We start from the raw sequence: 22,593 nt of genomic DNA, 5'->3' as shown, positions 1-22,593 counted from the left end.
CAGGAAATATTTTTTTCTTAATAAAAAATTTTAGAAAATTTAATATTGAAGGTAACAATTAAGATAAAAAAAATAATGGTCTTCAAGCCATCTATAAAGATGGTAACTCCGAGCGAATTGGCGCAGATGGTAGCATTTGTGACTCATATTCGGGAGGTCCCAGGTTCAAACCCCATGACTGGTCAATCTGATTGGGGGTTTTCATGGTTTCCCTCAGTCACAAAGGCAAATGCCAGATTGGAAATTTACATACCATAATTCATCACCGCCTCAATCACCAGTATCATAAACATTAAATCAAAATCTGAAATCAGTTACATGAACATAAGCACACAAGCCATCTACAACAGAAACAGGAACTGTAACAACAGCCTACTGGTATACCCACAGATCCTAACAAACACGCAATATGACAACAGATATTAAAATGTATATAAATAAACTTAAAAAAAAAAAGAGATAATACGACCTATCTAATTGGTCTTGGCATTCGTCGTTACTACAGCTTCCTCTGAAAGACATATGAGCACATTGAAAAGGGTTAAAAAATTATCTTCGTAATTCAATGAAGAATGAAAAATTAAATTCTCTCAGTACAAACGGCATTGAAAAGAAACTGGTTAAACAACTTGCAATTGATCAGTGTTTCAAGGAACAAGTAATTGATACTTTTGCAACCAAGAAGAATCGACGCCTGGACCTGCTGTATAAAAATATAAGGTAAGGAAATTTTTTTTTCAGTCTACCCAGTACGATATTTAGTATACCTTAGCTTCGCCAATGAATATAATATGATATAGGCTAATGTAATATAACCAGTAATATATCTGTAATTCTACTGAAATAAACATGGATACAGATAAATGGAGTAAACATACTCCAATTCCAGTTTCAACAAGTGACAATTGACAGGCAATAGTCATTTTAAACCTCTCAATAATAATTAATTTAAAAGTACAGCAGTCATCCAATAGGTCTGACATAGTAATAAAGAACATAAATGAAAACATAGGGCAAGATGCTTACTTTTCTCATAAGTGTCTTACAAATATAAGCTCCATGGTGTTTTGTCCACTGTGGTAGGTGATGTCAGAATGAGATTGAATTCATGCTTCTTTTTTTAGTTGGTTATTTAACGACGCTGTATCAACTACGAGGTTATTTAGCGTCGATGGGATTGGTGATAGCGAGATGAGGCCGAGGATTTGCCATAGATTACCTGGCATTCACTTTACGGTTGGCAAAAACCTCGGAAAAAACCCAACCAGGTAATCAGCCCAGGCGGGGATCGAACCAGCGCCCAATCACAACTTCAGACCGGCAGGCAAGCATCTTAACCGACTGAATCACGCTGGTGGCTTGATTTCATGCTACATGTTCAATTATAGCATATAATAGTATATTGAAGTTGCGAGTGATGATGATCAAAACGTCTGTGCCCAGCTGCATGTCCATTGATGACAGTAACACAGCCATATTAGTTCAGTGACGTTCTATCACAGTCTACTATATACAGTCGCGAAGCTTGAGGTGATTTTTTGCAAATCTCGTGGTAAAGCGCTCCAAGCGGTTAGCAACTAGAAACAATAGACTGTACACGGTCGACTTTGGACTGTGTCGTATTTCCATCGAGTGCTAGCTCGTTGCGTATTTCACATTGATGCTTGTGAAATGTTCGTTATTGGTTGTAATGAAAATGTTAATGGCTAAAATACAATAATTGGAATAATAATATTTTACTAAAGACGTAGAAAAATTAAGTTTGTGTTAATGAAATTTATTGATCACGTTTTATTTTCAATTCTGGTGGGATTATTATTGCTTAGGCCTACTTTTTTTTTTTCAAAGGATATGTTTTTAATTATAGCTGTTAATGTTGTTGTTATTTTTATTTGTTACTTTACTAGAGACGTAGAAAAAGTCTGTTACAATAAAATTTATTGATCACGTTTTACTTCCAATTCTGGTGTGATTATTATTGCTTAACCTCATCCCACTTTGTTAACTACGTAAGCCTACACTACAAGTACCGGTACACGTAAGTTACTCCATTAATTCATATTTCCATTATTATTGTTGTAAAGGGAAATGAAAATTTCATAGTTAATTATCGCTAAAATCTTGAATGAGTGAAGCGATTATAATAAATTTCAGTTCGCTTTGCACAAACAAAAATAATATTAACCTATTTCTTGCAGGTATCTTCGAGTTTATGATGGAATTTAATATACTTCATTAAAATAATAAATTAACTTTATGCATTTAATATTTCAATAATGGAAGGAAGGTGTTAATTTTTCCAAAAGAACACAACGAAAGTGTAACATATTTTGTCGTCTACTAGGAGAGAGATCTGCGATGATGAGGCGATAGTAGCGATCCTAGCGGTGGGCAACTACCCATATTTGCATTTTTATTACATATTGAGATTCGTGACTGTATATAGTAGACTGTGGTTCTATCTTGCCCTGTCTACAGTAGGCATGGCCATCAAAACTTCACTGTCTCCGTGATCACTTCCTACATCCTCCATTGGTACCGAGAGTGATATATATTTGCTATACTCATTCTAGCCTCAGCATACCATGCAGCCTCTTTGCTCTTTCAGTTTCTGTATTTTCTGCTTTCCATCATTGTTACGACATTCATTATTGTGATTCTGGCGGTCTCGACCGACATCAAGTCACTTTTATATAGTTCACTCACTCATTTGATACCCAGGTGGCTTCCTTTACGCTAATTGGCACATACTTAATAGATAATGATGTGTTTTGTTACCGGTACATATTATGTTGAAGGTATGTTTCTTCATTTTTTCATAGATCTTTATATTTGGGCTAACTGTATTTACATCCTCATATTTTATTATAACATGTCAGTAGTTTCCTCTATTAAAATTTTTATTTTATTTGCATAATTTACATTCTTAGCTTGTTTTCTTTAGTTATGTTTATTTAAAATTATATCTTAAAAAGTTTATAACAAATAATTTAGGATAACACTATTGTTATAGTGACTGGCCAGGTTCAAACTAAAACTGGCTTCCTGGGCATCTGAAATACGGTATTTATAGAAAAGAACGATAGATAATCGCATAAGATAATATTAAAATGTATCCTAGACCTTTCACGTTACAGGTGAAACACCATAAAGTCGCAAAACATTGTCAATTTGCTAGCCACAAATTTGTTAATTGAATAGAACTTATGAATACTGCATAGAAACTTACCGGTACGTCTTTATTGCATTATTGATTTTATTATTTTCGGTGCAAGGAATATCTTATTTATTTTCCTTTGTACTATCAATAAAAAACATGTTTTTTGTAATTATTTTAAGTGGCAGTCTTTGTATGTAAGTATACTACTTACGCTGTATAGCTAATTGATTGCAATAAAACATTATTTTCGAATATGCAATAAAACATTATTTTCGAATCCATAATAATTCATTGACCTTACCTTTGTACATAAAGTAATATTGAAAAAACACGCGTTACATACAACGAAAGCAATGAGCAAGCACAATTACATCAATTTCACTTTAGAATCTCCCGCCTCCACTCAGAGTTGCTTTTGTTTCACAATTGTTTCGTGGTGTTAGCTAAATTAAACCTTGCGTGCATGGCCAGTAACTGTTGGTCTGTGAATTTCCTTCCATTACTTTCTTAGAATATTATATACCGATACCATTTTTGTCTGTCGCTAAATTTTTTTTTCCTTCATAATTTCATACAAATATATCACAGACTGTTTTTATGAATGCTGCGTGTTATTGATGCTTTGAGAACAACGACACCGCGCGCCGTTTTACAAATGACAGAAGTAACTTTAGCTCAGGTCGGTTGGCAGTAGTGTCGTCAACAGGTATGTTGGCAGCAGTGTCGTTAAACATGACGTGGAGGTCGAAGGAAGTGAAGTGACGTTTTTGAATGGTAGCGGGATAACTTCAATATTGTTTTGTGTAAAAAGCTATTTATGTAATTTTTAAGAAATGTAGTGGCAGTATGTAGGAAGAACTCACGTATTTTGTATTCGGAAGAGGTGTCAGTTGGGCGTTTTGTATTACTGGTGATGAATATAACAATTTCGAGAGGCTCAACATTTTTGGGGTGAACAAAAAGTGAAGGTAAGGTAACTTTGTCATGGTAATAGACTTTATGTGCTTTCGGTTTGTTGTGAACTGCAAGTCAACACGTATTCAAATTTTGGCCCCAAATTTTAAAACGCACTTATGGAAAAGAAGAATAGCATCAGAACGTCCATGGCATATTGCATGTTTCCAAGAGTCACGTGTGCTAATGTAGTAAATTACAAATATAGAATTAAATTGACAGAATAGATGCTTAGAGGGTCGGAATGATTCTTGGGTGCATTCCACCCATTTGTTGTTAGTATACATAGGCCCATATTAATTTGTTTCATCGATGCCGTTCCAATCCACTATTTCTTCACGTCTTCCTGTGTGACTTCCATCCAGCTATGCTTAAGTACTTCTCACTCTCTGGAAATATTAGTCTCTTAAGATTCATTATTTTCGTTCGCGAAGTGTTTTGTACATCCTTGGCCTTCAGCGTCACCATATTGGACTGTCTGTGTTAGTTTTTTATGTTACCTGTACCGTAGACTGTGCCTGTACTCTTTCCCGCTTTGTTATCTCACCTCTCCTCATAGCTCACTTTCCTTCTTAGTTAGATTAGGTCAGATTAGCTTAGAAGCGGCCATGTTATGTTAGCTTGTAGGCTTTGTTAAACAACGTCATGTCACAAACATAATGCACTATGTAAATGATGCAACACTTGTAGATGAACAACTATGGTATGGATAAAGTAAATAATTACCTATAGGCCTATAATCAAATGTACGGTAATGTAATACTATTAGCGTGGTAATCTGAAGAGTACTGGTGCAACAGAATTTTTTAGTACAGGTAGATCTACATGTTGGTTGTTAGTACAGTGAGCTACTTTTTACTCGGTCATTTAACGTTGTTTCAATTGCGTGATTATATATAGCTTCGATGGAAATGGTGGTAATGAGATGGTATTTTGTCGAGCTGTGTCTGAAGATTCGCCATTTATTTGCCTCACACTCTCCTTTCAGTTGGCGAAATATTCGGTTAGTTGGGGTGTGGGAAAGTCTAATCAGCCAAAGTGGGATTCGAAACCAAGCCCAAACGCAGCTTTAGAGCAGGAGTTCTGCTTAGTTACCCTTACTTCACGCTGGTGCAACTTAGGTGTATCAACATTACCTTAACGACTTCTGACTTGTTACTTTTGAATTGCTGTTATGTCCTTGAAGATAAAATGCTCGTTCTTCGGTAGTGAACACAGTGTAAGATACTAGAGGAAACTGAGGATTCATACTTGAATTAAAGGATAAGATAAATTCTGTTAATGAATTATTAGCGAAGTTTTGCTGAACGACTAATCTTTTCTGTTCTATTTCTATTAATTTTTCACTGCACTTTTTTTTTCTCAAAGGAGGGCCCGCTGGCAAGCACCACAGCTTTAGGCTTATTATGCAACCTTCTTACGTTGGAATGATTGTTGAAGTCCATTTAGGATTGCTCTTCAAGTGCATGTTTCACTGCATGGTGTCATCGTATCGATTCAGCCACAGCATCCAGTCCTGACTGAAGACCTGATCCTCCACCTTCCTGTGATGTTGTTTTGCGGTCTCCTCAGATTGATGGCATCTGTTCGCAATTCATATGCCTGAATCTGCTGCATCCTTAACCAAAAGAACATGTCGTAGTCAATTCCAAGGCGCCATCTATCCAAGGGAGCTATACTACCCCGGGTGTTCACAGTCCACTTAAAAAACCCCTGCGGCTTCGCTGGATATGTGCAGCTCCCACAGACAGATGCCACCCGGAATCACATCCACCATGTCCTTCTGATCGACCTGCAAACTAGGCTATTAAGATAATTAATGAAATGATACTAATGAAGGTGAAATGAGTCTCTGAGGTCCAATGCCGAAAGTTACCCAGCAATTTTGCTTCGAGTGGTTGAGGAAAAATCTTAGAAAAAAGACCAACCAGAATTTGAATTTGGGCCTGCCTGTTTCATGGCTAAGATGGCTAACCGTTACTCCACAGCTGTGGATTAAGGTCATTTATAAAATTATATATCCATCACATTCGATGAAACTATGTACTATTGACTTGGGAAACCATTATGAGTCAGAAAATCATTACTTCGCAAAGCTGATGGTAGGATTCTTGCATAAGTGCCAGAGAAGTTAGTGGAACCATGAGAGCATAATTTTAAACAATGTCTTAAATGTTAAATGTTATGTTTTATTTAATGATGCTCGCAACTGTAGAGGTTATATCTGCATCGCTGGATGTGCCGGAATTTTGTCCCACAGGAGTTCTTTTACATGCCGGTAAATCTACTGACATGAGCCTGTCGCATTTAAGCACATTTAAATGCCATCGACGTGGCCTGGGATCGAACCCGCAACCTTGGGCATAGAAGGCCAGCGCTATACCAACTCGCCAACCAGGTCGACAACAATGTCTTAGACCAGTGATCGCCAAAAGCTGTGTCGTGACACATGCCCTTGTCTCCACTAAAGCATAACCATGACATCATATCCCCACCCTCTGTTTACAGCCATCACTTCGATATAAGTAAAGACATTAAATCAGCAGCGGACGTACACATGTAATGTTACAAGTGTGTAGGATAATATGTTTCGATGTCTTTTCGAAAACAGATAGTAAGTAAAAACTTAATTTTAAGGAGCATGGAAGGAAAAGTATTTATTTTGTGCAGATGGCAAAAATATGAGATACTTAATTTGTTGTAAAATTTTAAATGAAGTTAGTATAAAAGAACAATGTACGTTGTCATTATTTTTCTTGTTATGAAGATTACCACGCCCTTACCTGTAACTTGAATAATAATCGAACAATAAAAAGTAACGGCTTCTATGTCTTAATCGGGGTAAAATATACTTCGACGTTTTTTTCGACGTATGTAGAGTAATTTGTATATTTCATTAATAAATAAACAATAAAAAGTATTGGCTTCTATGTTTTAATCGGTGTAAAATACTTCCACGTTTTTTTCTATGTACGAGTGTAATTTGAATATTTCATTAATAAATAAACAATAAAAAATATCGGCTTCTATGTCTTAATCGGAGTAAAATACTTCAACATTTTTCTGAAGTATGTAGTGTAATTTATAACTTCGTGACCAGCCTGGTATGTTTTTATAATTTCAAATTACTGCTGATGTAAAGTACACGCTCTTTCTGTGTTAAATAAGAAAATTAATTTATGTTATTTTACCAATTTAATAGAAAAATAAGGTAATTTCCTAGAAGACGGGCAAAATCCAACATGGCTGACGAAAACTACCAAAACGTTCTGCCAACTATGAAGTTCAAATGTCACCAGACATCACAAAATCAAAGATGGAAAATCAAACATATATTCATATTTTTAAAGAAGAACAAGCCCTTCAAAAAATGAAAATATGTTTAATTTTTCATCTTTGATTTTTATGGTGTTTGGTGGGATTCGAACTTCATAGTTGGTAGTACTCATCTGGCAGTTTTCGTCCGCACTTTACCCCCACAAATCACTAAAACATAAAACAAAACATAATAATTTATCATCTTATCAAATAAAATTCAATTCTCATCGACATCTTCAACGACAACCTCTTCACTTCCAGTATAAATGACACCGGCTTTAAGGCATTCTAAACTTAAACCATGCAGGCAACAAAGAACTAAACCAACACTTTGTCGTACAGTCAACTTTGCATAAATATACCACGTGTTTACACTAAATGAAATTCTCTTCGAACACTTATTACATCTTAACTTCTACAGGAAATTCAGTAAATAATTCCTTTAAATCACAGAAAAACAGTTTTCTTCTCAACATTCAACACAATCCTTCTTCACCAGCGAAAGAACTAAACCAAAATCGACACAAAATTTAATAGATAAATTTCATAACACGGTTTCCTTCCTTTCCCTCTTACTTCAAAATTCCAACCTTGTGCACATAAAATAAATTATTGGCACTGAAAAGTGGCTTTTCGTAAGCATGATGATGCCCATTCGACAAATGCAGACAAATCTACAATGTAACACCACTCACGTCAAACAACAGAGAACAACAGGACAACGTCATTATCCATGAAAAATTAATGAAAATTCTAGAATAAATGATAACTATAACCAATCAAATCGAAAGAAAATCACAAAAATCAGAAAATGAGAAACTTTCAATAGCTTTAGCCATCAGACACAACATAACACCACTCACGTCAAACAACCAAGAACAACTGATAACATCATTATCCATTCAAAATTAACGAAAATTCTAGAACAAATGACAACTATAACCAATAAAATTAAAAGAAAATTACGGCGACACCTAGTACAAAAACCTAGAACTAACATGTAAAAGTCACTAAAAGATCACTAACATTTAACTCTGAAATAAAGAAGTTGGTAATACTTACTATATTCAACCAAGTGCCCGTCTTCTATGAAATTACCAAAAATAATTATTAGGAGGATAAGAAATTAACATGGAAAAAAGTGTGTATATAGTTAATAAGTAGAAGAATGTTATATTGCTTTCGTTTCTTGGTCACAGTCCGTCTCTGCACTGTTATTCACTGCATTACCTGAGGAGATACCTACTCCACCCCTCTCCCTGCGATAGTGGTGTGCGGGTTGCATTTCTATTACATCACGATTTCGTGCTGTTTGGCAACCACTGTCTTAGACCAACACTAATAATATTGTACCGGTACTATATGGTATATGAGTACACTGTACTCATTGGTTTCTCTACATAATTCCAATGTCATGCGATAGCACCTTGTAACAATATACAACGATATGGAGCTATTACATTATTTATAATAAATATGACAAATGTTACCATCGTGGATTCAACACTTTCACTCTTTTTCCACTAAATTAGTTAAATTCTCTTATTTATAATAAAGTGATACGGTAGTATTTTATGCGTAAAAGAAAATGTCCATTATTATAAGGTGTCAATATGATCTTAAAATGTGCTTAGGCTATATTGAATAATTTTGTAGTAATTCTTTACAGTTGCATTACCAAAGGAAGGTGAATATCTAGTAACGCCGCACTAAACCCTAGTAACGCCGCACTTCGATTATTGTGACGTTTTGTTAAGTGACCTAAGTTCTGAATTGTCAGTCAAGTTACAGCGAGCTCAGAATATGTGCGTCAGATACGTGTGCAACATCCGACGGTATGATCACATATCACCGTCCTTCGAAAGTCTCTCGTGGCTCCGACTTAAAGAACGTAGAACTTTACACTCTTTGTCTTTACTCTTTCGAATTCTGCACACTTCAACACCAAATTACCTTTCGTCTCGTTTCTCTTATCTATACTCTAACCACGACGTAAATACCAGATCACTTATCTGTGGCACGCTAAGTATACCTCTTCATAGAACATCTTGTTATTCATCATCTTTTACAATATCCACCTCGCGTCAATGGAATTCTTTGTCACAAAGTATTAGGGGCTGCAAGACAATAAACACCTTTAAGAACAGCTTAAAAGATAACCTTATTAGCATTTCACTCCAATCATACTGATTTAAACTATCACTGACTACATTGTTACTTTTTTCTTTAGACATCATCCTGATTGTGCTGTATTTTAATTGTCTCGTAATAATCTCTTTCTATTATCTAATATTATTTGAAATATATTAACATTCTATGTATTTTAGTTTAATTCTGCTACACAGTTTATTTCAGTGTTTAATTAATAGTTCATAGTATTTTGTTGTTTAATTTGTAAATAACTTTTGTATACATGTAACTCTCATCTAAATCAAATTGTTGGATTCTTTGTAAGTTCATGCATATGTATATACACTTTTTGCTGGTTGAGTGGAAGAGAAGGCCTTACGGCCTTAACTCTGCCAGCTAAAATAAATCATTATTATTATTATTATTATTATTATTATTATTATTATTATTATTATTATTATTATTATTATTATTATTATTATTATATCTATCCATACCCGCCTACCAACCAAAATGCGTATATGCAAACCATACCAAAAGCCTCAACTAAGCAAACCTAATTTCTCACTAATATTTAACCTTAAGAAAACTCGCTATCTGTGTACCTACCAAAAAACTCACATGCAAAGCATGTGATCCTGCCTCTCCACTGACCACCACTTTCCATTCTTATTTCAGTGCGAAATTAGCGTCACCACTCGATTTGTCTTTTGTTTGTGGTATGTTTGATTCGACTAAAATGAAGTACGTACCTTTCTTTGGTAACGCAATTGTAAATAAATTACCAATTTTGTATTATTGTCAGTTATGTTGTTTACTTAAATTATGAGGACCTTCTTATTTGCTACAAATATTCAGCCTCTTAGCTAATAGCACGATGTCTTCTGTATGTATGTGTTGCCAAGTTTCCAATGGTTATTGTTGTTAGGATGGTCTCCGTATCTTCGGAATTTTTATTTTCAATGCCTTCAAGTAGTCAGTCTTCATTTGATACAGATTCAAAATAAGATTTAGGCTATGTTTGTTAATTTTATTTTTTAAGTTCATTAAACACCGCCTTCAGCCAGACTGTTACGCCATAAGCCCCAGCATCAACATCAGTGATGTATGAAGTATCCACATAGCATGCTCTTCCAACTCTGAAACAGAGTTCAAATTATATTAAACTTGATGCTTACTCGTTAATTGGATTGTGTTGTAGTCTTCTGTTGGTCAGCTGAAATTATAATTATATCAATAATTATTGAAACTGAAACCGAAGCTTCAACATGAGCTTTAGCTGATCATAAATGAATTAAAAATATTGATATTTTGATCAAAAATCGTATAATTATAAACAAAATAAATCAATCAGTTATCAGAGAGTCAGTTGGTTAATCAGTATGTTCTTCATTTGATTAATTGATCTATTATTCGGTTGATTAACCATTTTATTGGTAAGTCAATTAAGTGCCGGTAGTCATTTGTTAATTTGATTAACTGATCAGCTGTTAGAGATCTGCACAAGCTCAGGTCAAGCCTGTGTGCTGGATTCGGATTGAAATTCACTTATGCGTATTGGATTCGAGCCAGGCTTGGGTCTTAAAGAAACGCAAATAATTTTTTTTTTCCGCGAATTATACTCTTATTCTGATTAAACAAATAATACGAAGATTTTAATGCATGCACGATTACATGTCCACCCGACACTCATCCAGAACAGTAGATTACCGTTATCATAAGTTATTGTTTAGTTCGACTTCGTATTTCGTAAAGGCATTTGTCTCATCTCTAGTCTGTCATAGACAAGAGCATTGATTATTATTTGTTTTACCTGGAAGACTGGGAGATTTCTCTTTCTCGTGCTCCTGCTGGAGTGATATCTCTCACAGCTGTTCCTGACCCCTGTGACCTCTACTTTATTTGCTAGTCTTCGGGTTTTGGGTTGGCTCAGGTAATAATTTTATAATCTAATCTCAGGTTTCGGGTCGGATTTGGGTCTGATTCAGATCAGGCGGTCTGGGTGTAAGAATTTCGGCCCATATAGTGGCCAGCTAGTATTATGGTCATGACGTGATATAATATGTTATAAATTGTATGTTATATATAAAATACGTTGATATTCTTTAATTTTATATAACATTAAGGACATTGCACTTGATTAAAACAATAAAAATTTTTTTTTGTAATGTTCCCCCCCCCCCCTTAAAAAGGAGCAAAATCATTCAGCTGCAGTCAACTGAAACCCCGTCAGCTTCCATGTGTACCATTACACCATATGTTTTACTTGGGCCCTCCCCATCCTTTACCACAGGCTCAATTGACTGCAGTGGCTGATACATGAACCTGCGATCTTAGGCACGATATGCTGGCTGGACATATCTTGTGCGCCTTAAACCACTTGCTAACAAACCCAACACGAATTTACCCGATTATGCAGGTATACGAACCCCTGGTTAAGAATTAGACATTTGCGTGTAAGTCATCTGGCTTGTTCAATTGACTGAGCAGTTTATTGCGAAGTCAGTTGGTTGTCAGTTATTGAGATGATTAATTGATCAATTGTAGATTTGTCATGTCAGAGTCACGGAAGTGAAGAAGACAGGAACAAGAAGCTAATGTATGGATAAGTATGCCAGAAATATATTCAGCATTTATTAAAATAAACAGCAATATCACTTAATTCGAAATTTTCTCGGGCTTCCAGCCAGGTCATAAGTTGGTGATCCACCAACGTTTCGAGGATGTTCATCTTCCTCATTTTCAGGGTTAAATGATATCTGAGGGTACCCAGCTCCTTAATTTATAGTGCCAGAGGGAGGAGTCAGCCGAGGAGCTGTGCGCCGATTGGCTGTTATTAGTGTGGACCGCGGCGAGAACGTGGCCGACATGTCGTCTTGCTTTGTGCTTTTCGGCTGAATGACCTTGGGTCTCACGGTGGACTCGGCAGACGAGTTCTCATGTGTCCTCCGCTGATGACGGCCCGTCGTCCGGGCGGTGAGAAATTTAATAGCCGTGCCCATGCCGCGAGGAATTAAACCAAACTACTATTAAATTTCTCACCGCCCAGACAACGGGCCGTCACCAGCGGAGGACACATGAGAACTCGTCCGCCGAGCCCACCGTGAGACCCAAGGTCATTCAGCCGAAAAGCACAAAGCAAGACGACACGTCAGCCGCATTCTCACCACAGTCCGCACTAATAACAGCCAATCGGCGTACAACTCCTCGGCTGACTCCTCCCTCTGGCACTATAAATTAAGGAGACTGGGTACCCTCAGATATCATTTAACCCTGAAGATGAGGAAGATGAACATCCTCGAAACGTCGGTGGATCACCAACTTACGACCTGGCTGGAAGCCCGAGAAAATTTAGAATTATCACGTCGCCAGGAAAGCTTCAGTAGTTATAGCAATATCACTTTTTCAACTGGAAAATGGTAATGACTGTTTTGATGAACACGGATAGGATGGGAATTGCTGCAAGGAGGGATAGACATGGGAGGGGGAAAGGAACAAATTTATCTAGCCATTTGCTGATAACACCAACATTTTATGCTTAGTTTCCAATATTTCAGAACTACTATGACATTTTGATAAAAACACACCTGTGAAGGTTTTCTGAAAAGTAGTTTGGTTTTTCCTTTCATTCAATCATTTTTATGTTGCCATATCATCGTCATCTTGACTTTGAAGGTAGGCACACTCTGGAAAAAATTCGTCTGTTGCATTCAGATTTTTATTATAGTATCGCTCATTGTTCGCATTTCCAAATGAATCATCAAATAGTGTTGTAATTTACAGCTAGAACGCATTATTTCATTGTAGTATTCTGAACTAAACCTGGAAATAAAATGAATAACTCTGTAACTTAAATAAACTATAAAGGACATTCCTGGTTAATTTAGTATTTTCCCAATCTCATCCCATATGTTCTTTCTCCATATTACATTGCTTTAATTCTAATTTCATAAATTATAAAGTTCTTCATACTCCTGAAGTTAATAAAATAACCTTTGCATCATCCATTTCATTGTACATTCAATATTATCGCTATTGGAGGCCTTGCAATCGATATATTTGCCATGACATTCTATATTACGATCTTGGACCGTACGAAAATCCGTTTAGAATTCTTGTGAATTCTCTGGCAAGAATTCTGATCGGAATCCGGTCATGCGGACAGAGGCGATACGGCCATGTGGGCAATGCTCCATTTAAAATAATGCAAAGAATAAAAATCCGAATGCGCCATATGGAGCCATATGAGCATCTACCTTTAATCCGCTTTCCAGATTATTAGAGTCTTTAAGTATGGAAATTCCCTTCTTACCTGGGTTTCATATCGCGTGTTTTCTCGCATCCTTCTTGTGCTGCCTTGACAGCAGATTCTAAGGCTTTAATTCCCTGTGCCCATGTTATAGGTTTATGGCTTTCGAATGCATCACAAGCTGGCAATAGAGCATCAAACTGAAGGAAAAAAAAGTTACATGTTTTTAAAAAATGGTGTTACCAATTTACAATCAGAATTTTTATGATCTAATCTTGTGTGCATATACATTTATTGGATAACTTTATAGGAAATGAAGTCTTTATTTGATATAGTCGGATATTAAAATATCTCATAGAATAACGTTAATGTGTTATAAAATATCTATATCATAACATCGTTAAACCAATTACATCATCCTTCTAAATTTCTAACGATAGGTACGGTACAAGCCTTCAGAACTTTTGCAATGATGCTAGGAACCAGTCTTTTTATGTATTTTCATGATTAAAGAATCAGAGATTCGAGCAACATTACAAAGCCTACAGAGGGGTCTGTCTATGAAATAATATTAGAACATACACAAGGAAATGGGCGATAATTTTGCCAGAGCTCTCATTCAGAAACAATAGTTATTTACGTATGATATGAGTATCATAATGTTTCATATTACAATACAAGACTGGGAAGTCGAGAATATTTAACACAAGAAAGTTCTTATCATACATATTCCGAAATAAGTATATCGTACAATGTTTTATTCACATTGATAAAAAATTAATTTTTTAATAAAAGTAATCGTATTATTTTTATTAGTTTTGAACATGTCTTTTGTGGAGAGGCAATTGTATTATTATTAGTTTCTTCCTATGGGAGGCAATTCGTTTTTTTATTAGTTTTGAACATGATAGGCTTTTGTTTATAATAGAAGAACAACAGTACTAGGAGAAATAAACATTGTTAAAGAGAGTTCAAACGAGAATTCAGTTATTGAAAATGCTACAAATTCTGCAATTGAATGTTTAGTACCATCGAAATCCCGCGTAAGATATGAAGTGGAATATGAAAATTTTGAATATTGGTGTCCCAAGAAAAATGTAGAAAGTGTGTCGGAGAAGGTAATGCTGGCATACTCTAGTGAGAAAGCTGCATGCGAAAGGAAGCCAAGTTCATAATTATTCAATGGTATCATTACGTAACTAGTTGCGTAATGAATGTGTTTACAACATTTTTACTAGTGATGTAAAGTCCACATTACATAATCAAAGTGAATAAAATTCTTTTACATGCCAAATATCTATGACATGCACTGTCGGCTTCATTTTCCTGCTGAAAGAAGCTATGCTAAGATTTTTTACGACTCTCTCCCTAGTTTTAGCATGTGAACTTTGGATTCAGTTGCAAGCATGGTAACCATATACATATAATCTTAGCACATTTTTAAAAAAGACACTTACCATAGACCTGTCGCCAGGTTTAGCCTGACTGTAGCGCAATGTGCCATTAATACTAGCTCTCCAGGCTTGTGTCCACGACTTCACAGTCACTCCAGTACTCTCTGACTCTAATGCCATTCCTGCCATAGTCAGCAATAGGCTATAAAGGGCGCCTGATGTACCACCCATTGTTTTCTCAGCTACAGAACTTAGTTGTTTCATTAAGGTGCTAGGATGTGTTACTGCTAGCTTGCTTAAATGATTAATTATTCCTGAAAACATACATAATTAAAACAATGTTTTTTTTTACAATTATACATTAAATTATGTACAGGAGAGTGATTAATATTCTTTTTATATCTAGTGCAGCTTAGAACTTGACCAGTGGCCATTGTCTTAAAACAATGTTTCTTAAACTTTTTTGAAGTGAGGACCACTTTTTAAAATCATAACAGTTTTGAGGACCACCTTACTCTTGTTCCTTCGAAAGCAAATTTATCATTTTTGTATCATATTTTAATACCAGTATACTTATATTTTAAAATAGAATTAATTAATTAATTACAATACTTTTCTAATTATACTTTTTGTAGCCAATCACAAGCAACTTATAACAAATTCTGTGCATTGTTGATTCATCGTTTTCCTGTTAGCAGTTACTTGTTTGAAATCCTTCTTATGTGGTACACGCTAGTAGTTGTCTGTGTCTGTTAAATAGTGCCCATTATAAATAATGGCTTCGATCTGTATCTTTGAAAAGAAAGGAACATGGTGATATGCCTACGCTTCACTTAGGCAATACTAATAGTTCAGAAGCTGTGTGTGAAGAAATATATTAATTATAGTGTCATTAAAAAATATCTAGTCCTAGTAGTAGCTATTCAAACAAAAAATACTTTCGTAAATATAAGAAGAGTTATTTGGAACTTGGATTTACTTGGTGTGGCAATGAGAGTGAACCAAAACCTGGGTTCGTTGTTTGTTACGAAGAGCTTTCAAACGAGTGTATGAAACCAGCGAAATTGAAATGGCACTTAGAGACGAAACACGCAAGTGTAAAAAGTAAACCTGTTGGATTTTTAAATAGACAGAGTCTAAAATTTCTTATATAGTCATCTGGAAAAACAAATAAAAAATAATGTAGAAACATGCCCGATTTTCAAAAGTAAAGATGCAATTTGGCATGTTCTATTTTATTGGTGTACGACATACAGTACGTGCCCATTTCAATGTGCAGACTGGGTGTTGGCAAAACTATTAAGAAAGTCATCAATACATGAATAGGTTCGGTACTTTGGTCCTCTGTTATGAATTCAGGTGGACCCTGGCTGGATTATAGTTTCGGCACCAGATATGGAGGGAAAAGATGGCGAGAAACGCCACATTATAGTGCTTTAAATCCCTCTATTGTTGCTGAGATTAGAGTGGGAAGTGGGTAGACGGGTAAGGTAAGAAACTCTGAGATTTTCAGCTATAGTGTGATATGCAATTAGTTTGAATTTTACTTTTTCTTCTGTCTTTCTTGAAGGACCACAAGGGCAGAACTCGAGGACCACAGGTGGTCCGCGGACCATAGTTTGAGAAACGCTGTCTTAAAACATACAATACATACAAAATGTACACGGACAAAGGTTTGAAATAATAACAGTGATAAGTAATAAAAAAAAGAAAAAATATTAGAAAGAGTTTCGCACGTGCTTCTCAATATCAGTCATAGATGTTTGTAGAGTAGAGTGCAGGGCAGTGTTGAAAATGAGAACTATACATATCTTCTTGCGTATTGCAAAGAGGGCTGTCCAGAATTCCAATTCTATGTAAATGAGAGACAAGACAGTCATGCCCCGCAGCCATTAGTAATATAAAATTAGTGAGTTTTAAAATAGCACAACTTTTTGCACATTGCACTACTTTGGACGGGGGTTTTGTTTAAACGACTGGAAACTGTGGGATTTCGTTTTGTAAATTAAGTTAAGTTTTGTAAGATGTCCTGAGTGATGATGCCACCTTCTTTGTCTGTAAGTTTAATTTTCTCTCCTTTTCGCTTATTCTTGTCTTCATCGGTGAAGATATCATGCACATTGCCTCATCATGTGTTTCTAGTGAAAAATTATTGAATCAAACTCCATCATTGCCACACAAAGAACATTCCAAAGAGAGTACAGAATGTGCAAGCTTCCCAAGAACCATCATACTGGCCTTAGTGAAGAACTTGGAAACATCATCTTTGTAGCATCACATATCTGGTTTGGAAAACATGTTGTTGTTATCTAATGCTGGGCTTTGGCAACGAAGCCATTAGCGCTCTTGCTCTTCAATATTTCTCTGTGGTGGATACATCAGGTAGAACTTCACAGGTTTGTAGATGATCTTCAGTCATTTCTTCTTATTTGTTGCATAGACGACAATTTGGATTCGTGTAAATTCCTGTTTTATTCAAGTGTTTGGCCAAATAATCGTGTTCTGTAAGCAGTCTGAATTTTGCTGCTGCAGTTTTCGTGGGATTTCTGGAATAATTTCTGTTTTTTTTATTATTATTAAAATGCTCCATTTTTTATCTTTGGCTTTGTTACATAGTGCTTGGTTTGGAAAACATAGTGGAAGACGTCTGGGTCCATTCACAGCATTCTCCTCAGAAATAATTACATTGTTTGTCTCAGGACAGCGGGTATTTTACGCCATATGTTAAAGAGTGACAAAGCTAGTAAAAATGCGGCCATACAGGCTTACTGCTGTTCACGAGTTGCAGAAGTCTGGTAAGGAGAAACAAGTTCGTTACTGCACGAGGTTTTTGGCTTTATACAGCCATCTGACATCCTCACAGAAGATACCTGGTTCTACGTGTCTGGATATCTGAATTTCCAAAACACCGCATTTGGTCCTCATATAACACACACAGTATTCATGAAATAACCTACACAATAATTTCACCAACAGGAAAATAGCAAATAATGAGTATTACATCTTAAGTTATTGTACCATTATCAAATTCTGTGGAGTTCTGGAATGTTTTCACCTCTTAATATTGATATACAGTAGAGCATCAATTATTCGAATACTGATCAACCGAAACATTGGTTAACCAAAAGCGTTCCTGTCAGCAAACTCAAATTTACACGTGCACCATGTATAAGTTTTTCTAGCGGTATTTTCGAGATTTAGTGGCAAAAAAAGAAACGAGTCTCAGCTCTGAAGCAAAAAAAAAAAAAATTGGACTTCTTTTACCAAACTGTAGGCTACTTTAATGACCATTTTGAACTTGTCAAACTAGGCTAGTCAGTTTTCTGTGTTATTTGTAAGACGTGTGATACAAAATATATACTGTATGTACAGTTTTGTGTTCAACATCAGTGTTTCTTTGTTTCATACTGCTTCTATGACACCGGTACAATTTGGATAACCAATGTCCTACTGTAAATTTACTTCGTAAACAGGAAAAGGCTATCATACAATTTATTGTAATAACTTTCTGTTTAAAAATATACTAACCATCTCCCATTCTGCGTAATGTTGTACCTGTATCACCATCACCACAAGCACTGTCCAGTTCATTCAGTCGATTCTCATTGGATATCAAAGCTTCTGATGCTGCACGAAGACATCTTTCTAGTATTTTGCAACCTTCTGAACTCAGTACAGGTCCTTGTAGCTGCAATATTTTAAGAGTACAAGGAAATATTTAAAAAAAAACTACATCTTCATGCAATACTTAACAGTAATTGGATGAAAGTAATAATGGGACTCTATATGGAAAACATTCCCATGAAGAAATATCTGTATGGAATGAATCTGTATGTTGGAAATCCGTCTATTTACTCAACCTCTATTTACTCTGATTTCTGGTCAGTCTGTTCATTAGATATCAAACAGATTTATTACTTTGGAGCTACAAGTATTCAAAAGTTGAAATGAGTATATTCATGACAAATTGAAGATGTTTTATGAGATTTATTAGAAATTTCTGCACATAGTATAAAAAAAGACTGTTTGTTGAAATAGTAATATGCGTTACAAGAGCGGTATGTTGATGTTTTCATGTTCGAGGAAAAGATTGACAAAGCAAAACGTAGTTGAGCTTTTTTAATTTCCGAGAACATGAAAACAAACATACCGCTCGTGTATCGTACATTATTTTGTGCGAAGATCGTTTATTACATACCTGAAAGAGGAATTTCTAATTAGTTGCAATGAAATCTCCATCTTGGTTTCTGTTCAATGACAACTTTTAAAAACTAAAATATCTATCTTCAACATTGTTGCTATAAAATGTTTTCTGTGTTTACTATATTCCAGCAGGCCGTGATATACGTCTGTCTTTTTTTTCCCCCAGTCTATAAATGCGAACTTAAAACAAACGGTAAGGTTATGTAATGATTTATTTTTCATTTTAATATTTTAACAATATTATTTATATAACATATTGCAGTAATAACATCGGCATCTGGAATCTTGTTGATTTTTTCACGGCTTCCTTAATGTTACTTGCATTACAAATGCAGTAACTTTTGTGGTGTTGTAGAGTTTACTTAATTTTTGCAAATATTTAAAAACAATAATTAACAGTGCAATTTAGGTGAAATTGCAGTGGTATGTTTCCAATTTATAATTATTACTATGTTAAACGTCTCTAAAAATAATATGTTAAAAGCCTAAAGCAGTAAAATGAATATGGCGCTTAAGCGGTAAGAAGAGGGAAATTGTTATGTGTGTTACATTGGGAATACTGAATGTGGTATTTCACACTTACCGCGTATTGGTTTTGTGAGGAAAGCAAGTAAATACGCACGATCTCGCACAAAATAACTTACCAGAAGATACAAATTTTTAATTAAAACTCATGCTTTACCAATACAAATGTGTTTTCATTTCTTGTTTACTTCAGTTTATAAGAAAGTTACAATACTCGTAATTTCGAATGTAACTTCGTTTTGAATAATCTGATATTACTTATCCTTTCATCCGAACAGATATTTATACTTTGTTACAATCATAGATTGCATTTAAGTATAGTTATTTTAATTGTACATTTTAATAGAGTGCTACCGGTACCTTCATTTCTTCTTTGGGTTGTTCTGAAAGTGGAGAATCTTTTACTGCTGTTGGTGGCACAGACAATGGGGACCCAGGCCACCCACATGCCTTAGTTTCAGCATCCAAATACTTCAGCCAATTTCCTTTGTGTAGTTTAAGAATAGATATCTGAACTCCATTCATTTCCAATGAAGTCATAATACATCCAGCGTATAAACGTTGAACAACAATTCCATGAGCAGCTGCAACAAAGAATTTAGTTGATTTCTAGCGAGCATTTTTCTCACATATTAATATATCTGGTGTTTCTAATATACAGTGACCAGATTTCCCGGTTTTGTTACAACAATCCTGGTGTTCAAAAATCATCTTGCGGCGAACTTGTGAACTGCATCCATAATCTCTAAGACTTTAATATACACGAGACAGTAAATTTACTAGTAAAAGTGTTAATTTTTACGTTTGAGTGACCCTTTAAAATAAATGTTGGTTCTGCTTAAATCATTTGATTTAGACAATACCAGACGTCCCCGATTTTGGGAGTTGCTGTCGCCGGGGAGCAAATGTCCCCATTTTGTCCCCAGAAGCTTTGATTTTGTTTCAATAAAACTGAATAAATGGATAGGCTAATAATAAACAACAGTAACAAATATAAATGATACTCGGGAGGAAATTAAACACACAATAAATATGGGAAATGCCTGTTATTATTCAGTTGAGAAGCTTTTATCTTCCAGTCTGCTGTCAAAAAATCTTAAAGTTAGAATTTATAAAACAGTTATATTACTGGTTGTTCTTTATGGTTGTGAAACTTGGACTCTCACTTTGAGAGAGGAACGAAGGTTAAGGGTGTTTGAGAATAAGGTGCTTAGGAAAATATTTGGGGCTAAGAGGGATGAAGTTACAGGAGAATGTAGAAAGTTACACAACACAGAACTGCACGCATTGTATTCTTCACCTGACATAATTAGGAACATTAAATCCAGACATTTGAGATGGACAGGGCATGTAGCACATATGAAAAAATCCAGAAATGCATATAGAGTGTTAGTTGGGAGGCCGGAGGGAAAAAGACCTTTGGTGAGGCCGAGACGTAGATGGGAAGATAATATTAAAATGGATTTGAGGGAGGTGGGATGTGATGGTAGAGATTGGATTAATTTTGCTCAGGATAGGGACCAATGGCGGGCTTATGTGAGGGCGGCAATGAACCTGCGAGTTCCTTAAAAGCCAGTAAGTAAGTAAGTAAGTAAAATTCTACACATAGATATTTAAGTATCGTGATGAAACTGCTGCGATTCAAGCACATTTCTGAACCTTCTCAGTATCAGACAGAAGAACCAGTGAGCACAGTGCGAGATATTCTGCACTCTTTGAGAAGAACATAGCATCTTTGTCTTTGGTCATCTTAGCATTCGCGTTGCGTGGAAGTGTTAGAACTGCCGCAGCGTCCATTTGTAAGTAATTCAAAAATGAGAAATTTTGTGACAAACCAACAGGTGAAAAGTGGTATGATATTTTTCAACATCTCGAGAAAAAATTCATTCCGTTTGAAAATCTTCTTAAAATAGTGTCTTTAATCATGTGTCTTCCAGTCAGTAATTCAACAGTTGAAAGACATTTCCCCACAGTGAACTCTATCTGGACTGATAAAAAGTCAGAAAAAAAGTTGAAACAGTTAAAGCTTTTTAGGTGTACAAATGAAAAAAAAAAAACTTTCATTCCTCATTTGAAGAACTTAATATGAAGCTGTATAGGAATGAAGAGGTCCTTAAAAAGATACATTCTTCAGATAAGTACTTGTAAAATGTGTGTTAGAATTCAGTGTGTAGTCGACCTGATTGGCGAGTTGGTATAACACTGGCCTTCTATGCCCAAGGTTGCGGGTTCGATCCCGGGCCAGGTCGATGTCATTTAAGTGTGCTTAAATGCGACAGGCTCATGTCAGTAGATTTACTGGCATGTAAAAGAACTCCTGCGGGACAAAATTCTGGCACATCCGGTGACGCTGATATAACCTCTGCAGTTGCGTCGTTAAAGAAAACATAACATTTCAGTGTGTACAATAGGCCAATCATGTGGAAGACTTCCATGCAGGCATCAGTATTGAAATTGAATTCTTAGTAACTATAATTATCTATATACAGGAGTTACGTGTATTTATGCATTTAATTCAAACCTTTAAGATACCGGTACTCCATAAATTTAATGTGCAAAGTTCTATCATTGTATCTACTGTTACATGTATTTCTTGCAAAATTTCAATGGAGAGTGACTAGATAAGTGTTTGTGATTTTTCTGGAAATTGCCGATATCCC

At 35.5% G+C, this 22,593-nt stretch overlaps 2 protein-coding genes across 7 annotated transcripts in view; one reads left to right on the top strand and one right to left on the bottom strand.

The window, feature by feature from the left end:
- Window positions 1-3,906: 3,906 nt before the first annotated feature.
- The window catches only part of mRpL47 (mitochondrial ribosomal protein L47), a 116,035-nt gene continuing 97,348 nt past the window's right edge, over window positions 3,907-22,593 (top strand). The window contains exon 1 of the mRNA XM_069839207.1: window positions 3,907-4,128. The gene's annotated coding sequence lies outside the window, so the exon portion shown is untranslated. The remainder of the gene's footprint in view (window positions 4,129-22,593) is intronic.
- The window catches only part of LOC138708891 (triokinase/FMN cyclase-like), a 98,491-nt gene continuing 85,930 nt past the window's right edge, over window positions 10,033-22,593 (bottom strand). For 5 of the 6 annotated variants that reach the window (XM_069839191.1, XM_069839189.1, XM_069839190.1 and 2 more), the window contains 5 exons: window positions 20,294-20,517; window positions 18,734-18,893; window positions 15,269-15,519; window positions 13,875-14,011; window positions 10,034-10,701 (listed from right to left, as the gene is read on the bottom strand). In XM_069839191.1, the coding sequence (XP_069695292.1) occupies window positions 10,593-10,701; window positions 13,875-14,011; window positions 15,269-15,519; window positions 18,734-18,893; window positions 20,294-20,517 (881 nt within the window). In that variant the 3' untranslated portion in view covers window positions 10,034-10,592. Of the gene's footprint in view, window positions 10,702-13,874; window positions 14,012-15,268; window positions 15,520-18,733; window positions 18,894-20,293; window positions 20,518-22,593 lie in introns of all 6 variants that reach the window. The other variant, XM_069839192.1, reaches the window with a different exon arrangement.

This window comes from Periplaneta americana, chromosome 11 (genome assembly GCF_040183065.1).
Source record: "Periplaneta americana isolate PAMFEO1 chromosome 11, P.americana_PAMFEO1_priV1, whole genome shotgun sequence".
NCBI classification, from domain to species: domain Eukaryota; kingdom Metazoa; phylum Arthropoda; class Insecta; order Blattodea; family Blattidae; genus Periplaneta; species Periplaneta americana.
Note: the sequence above shows the minus strand (reverse complement) of the source record. Positions and strands in the feature narration are given on the sequence as shown.